At 39.7% G+C, this 4185-nt stretch overlaps 1 protein-coding gene across 1 annotated transcript; it reads left to right on the plus strand.

Moving 5' to 3' along the window:
• Positions 1–480: 480 nt before the first annotated feature.
• LOC104961286 (histone-lysine N-methyltransferase, H3 lysine-36 and H4 lysine-20 specific-like) lies at positions 481–2963 on the plus strand (the record flags this gene model as incomplete). The annotated part of the gene is made up of 5 exons (XM_010789555.1): positions 481–630; positions 1294–1416; positions 1498–1614; positions 2572–2713; positions 2857–2963. Coding segments are annotated over exons 1-5 (540 nt in total), but the record flags the coding sequence as incomplete, so codon positions are not given.
• Between the last annotated feature and the right edge of the window lie 1222 nt (positions 2964–4185).

Consider the following 4185-nt stretch of genomic DNA (forward strand, 5'->3'; position numbering starts at 1 on the left):
CTAATGAAAATTGTAACAACAAAAAAATATTAAAAAAAATATTTAAATATATATTTTTTTATGTTTTCAAATATAATTTTTTAGAATATCTTAGGCCCTCACAGAGGGCCTAGAGGGCCCTGACGGCTCGCCACTGCACAGTTTATACATCCGAAAAAACAGAATGAGTAGAAGTGGGAGGGCAGAAAGCATAGCTTAAAAAACAAGTCCATGTTCAGATAACAAGACAGTTTCATCCTATTTTTATATAAGCTATGATAATTAAGATAATTATGATAATAGTTATTATAATTATTATAATTATTATTGTTATTATCATTATCGTATATCCATATCATCTTTTTTTATCTATTTTTAAGTTAAGGCAAAGGCACTTAAAGGCATATAAGACTGTTTCCCATGAAAATGTGGCTCTTTGATTAAATAAGGATGGATTAGATATATACACACTGATGTGTCATTTCACCTTTCTGACTCTTTCAGGTGAACCGACCAATAGGAAAGGTTCAGATCTTCACGGCCGACCTATCAGAGATCCCGCGCTGTAACTGCAAGGCGTCAGACGAGAGTCCGTGTGGGATGGACTCTGAGTGCATCAACCGCATGCTGCTCTACGAGTGTCACCCTCAGGTACAGAAACCAGAACTTCCACAGCCGGTTTAGAGATCTACAGATGGACACAAAGAATAGAATAAGTGCTTTGTGTCCAAGTAGCAGAAATATACATTTAAAATACACGTACATAAAGGGTTGTAATAGTATACCGGTATCACAGGTTAATCTAACATGCTATAGTCTCATTGCATTTATTTCGTTCAACAGGAGATGTACAGCTTTCTTATTTTTTACACCCTCCTTAGTTATTATAATAAAGTGTTCAGCAAGAGGTGAATTTTAGAGACTGTTGAAAACAAAGTAAAATAAAATAATTTGTCCGAAACTGTTCAAGTCACCTATTATGCAAAATGCACTTCTTCATGTCTTTTATACAAACATGTGTCCCCTCTGTGTAAAGAGATTCTGAAAGTTTCAGGAACAAAGATTCTCTCTCTTTTTGTCCTGATCCATTTATATAAAAACCTTTCTGAAAATGAGCTGATCAGATTTTGGCCACTTTATGATGTCATAACGATGTTTTGGCTTGTGTAACCATTAGCCAATCAGCAACCAAGGTAACACTTCAGAGACATGATTGTATATAACTGAGACCTATAATATATTGATGAAAAACAGTATAATGGGGGACCTTTTTAAATCGAAACAAAATGCTGAAAGACGCTGAAATGTTTTCAGGTTTGCCCGGCGGGGGAGCGCTGCCTGAATCAGGCGTTCAGCAAGCGTCAGTACAGCCAGGTGGAGATCTTCAGGACGCTGTCCCGAGGGTGGGGGCTGCGCTGCGTCCACGACATCAAGAAGGTAGCAACACTACTGTCATTAACACTGCTGATACTACTCAGTGTTTGCTTCCCAGAGGATTAATAATGTTAAATGTTTCAGGGTCACTTTGTGAGTGAGTACGTCGGGGAGGTGATCGACGAGGAGGAGTGCCGGTCCAGGATCAGACAGGCTCAGGAGACCGACATCTGTAACTTCTACATGCTGACTCTGGACAAGGTACAGCTGCAGAGAGTGTGTGTTAAAGTGTGTATTCATGAAAAACCCATGAAAAACACTGGTTGAGACGTCAGAAGCAGAAATCTGGTGATAATTGTACCATCGTTTCAAAGCGTTATGTAAAGCACCACCTAAGTTTGTTGCTGTTGCGTGTTTGTGACCAATGATTCAGATCAGTCTCTTGATGTTAAGACAAGGCAAGTTTATTTATATAGCACCTTTCAACACAAGGCAATTCAAAGTGCTTTACAAAAAATGAAAGACATTAAGAAAATGGCTTTTAAAATCAGTCATTAAAAAGCAAAGATAATAACATAAACATTCAAAGAAAAAATACATGGATAAAAGTTACAGCTTCCTCTTAACTCGATGGTACACTGTGTTACAGAGTTTCACGAAAATCAGGGCAGGAGGTTTCCCTGCTGAGAAACACACAAACAAACCAAGCTTAAAACACATAATTATTCCGTAAAAAAGGTCCACATTTGTTTTCGGAAAGATTTAAAAATGAAAAAATGCTTTCTTATTTACATCTTGTGAAGTTGACTTTTAGACTATATCATAAAAATAGTCTTAAATGTATTATTTATTTTACGGGAGAATTATAAGACACGATCAAAAAGGCCATTTGAACTAAACAAGAACCAAGACCAGGACCTCTTTGTGCTAACACATGTTAACACTACTGGTTGGAGATTGCTCCATTAAATGTGTACAATTTTACAAAGAAATTAAGATTTCCCAGATTTGTGACTTCACAGTAGAAACAATTGTCTGTTCTCCATTAAATACCATCAACTTCTGTCCACTGCTGATCAGTCAGACGGGCAAAGGGAAAGTCTGGCCAAAATACCAAAAAGTCTCTGCTTGCACTGGCTATAGCATTGGCATGAAAACAGTATTTAAAATGTGCTGTGTGGAAGCTGCAGTTTCATCAGTTGTGTCTCTGTTTGTTAGGATCGAATCATCGACGCGGGTCCGAAGGGGAACGAGGCTCGCTTCATGAACCACTGCTGTCAGCCCAACTGTGAGACGCAGAAGTGGACGGTGAGCGGAGACACCAGGGTGGGGCTGTTCGCTCTCATCGACGTCGCTGCAGGTAAATATAACCGCTGACATCAGGGAGTTTGGTCAAACATGGACCATTCAATATTTGGTCAACGAAGAACCTTGTCATGTTTAATGGAAACACTGTTAAATAAGAAATTCTGAAGTGGAGGTATTTTGTGTTTTTCCGTGCAGGCACAGAGCTCACCTTCAACTACAACCTGGAGTGTTTGGGGAACGGGAAGACAGTCTGTAAATGTGGAGCTCCGAACTGCAGCGGCTTCCTGGGGGTCAGGCCAAAGGTCAGTGTTTCACTTTTCAGATCAAAAATCTTTTTATTACGTGTCTACAATGCATAGCCAGGGGTTTGTCATTTAGAAATGCAAAGCAAAATGTATGCATATACAAATGAAACAATAGCCGCTTTCACACCAAGTACTTTGCCGTACTTAGTGCCGGCACCTAATACCCCAGAGCTTCTAAGTACCAATCACGTTCACATCGGAATAAGTCCCTGATGTCACTTTGTCTTCTTCTGCTTTGGGTTTACTGGCGGGCCGCAAACAACTTCACGGCGTATACTGCCACCCGAAGACCCCGGCCGGAAGTCCCCGGAGTTGGGGACTGGCTTGGGGAAGGCTTGCTGGGACTCCCAGCAGCTTCTACTGAAGCCTTACGAGTAAATCGCCAGAACGCCGACACCTCCTCATCTCCACCGCTCCCATGTTTTTTTTTGTGTTGTGCCATAAGTTATTCTCTCTCTGTTGGTGCGCGGGGCTAATGCTAATAATGCTAATGCCAGCAAATACAATAGCGGCTTAAAAAAACATTTCAGATTTGTACGGGGCTTGGTTTGCAATTCGCCCAGCCAATTTCTATTGGCTGGGCGAATACTAACGAAAATACTTACGGAACGAAACGGGAAAAGTACTCCGGTGTGAACGCGCCTAAAGGTTTGTACTGCTTATATGTACAAAGGGAAACATAAAGAACAACGGAAAACACAAAGTGTGTGTGTGTGTGTGTGTGTGTGTGTGTGTGTGTGTGTGTGTGTGTGTGTGTGTGTGTGTGTGTGTGTGTGTGTGTGTGTCATGCATATATATTAATTCAACAATATTTCTGAGGCTCACTGGCGGTTTACTTTTATATACAGTAGGATGTTTTTAGATCAATATTACTCCTGCATTCATGTATATTTAGCATTTTACTTCTGTAGATGTACAATAGTGTGCTAATTGCTTTACAGTAGGGTTGTGGGTAGTTTATTCTACAGCAATGCACCAGATATAGTATCGAAGCATTTTACAATTGATGCAAGGCAAATTAGGCTTTTAAAAGTAGATTTTACTTCATCCCTCGGTTCAGAACAGACTTTCAGTGTTGTGAAGAAGTGCAAAGGTGCTCAAATAAAGTAGAAGTATTTTTTAAATGTACTTAAATACTTGAAATTACATTCCACCACTAACTGAGGTAAGACTTCTTATTATGTATTTATTTCAACAAGGACCATGCATACAAATACAT

This window comes from Notothenia coriiceps, unplaced genomic scaffold, assembly GCF_000735185.1.
Source record: "Notothenia coriiceps isolate Sejong01 unplaced genomic scaffold, NC01 NC01_scaffold00033019, whole genome shotgun sequence".
Lineage (NCBI taxonomy): Eukaryota > Metazoa > Chordata > Actinopteri > Perciformes > Nototheniidae > Notothenia > Notothenia coriiceps.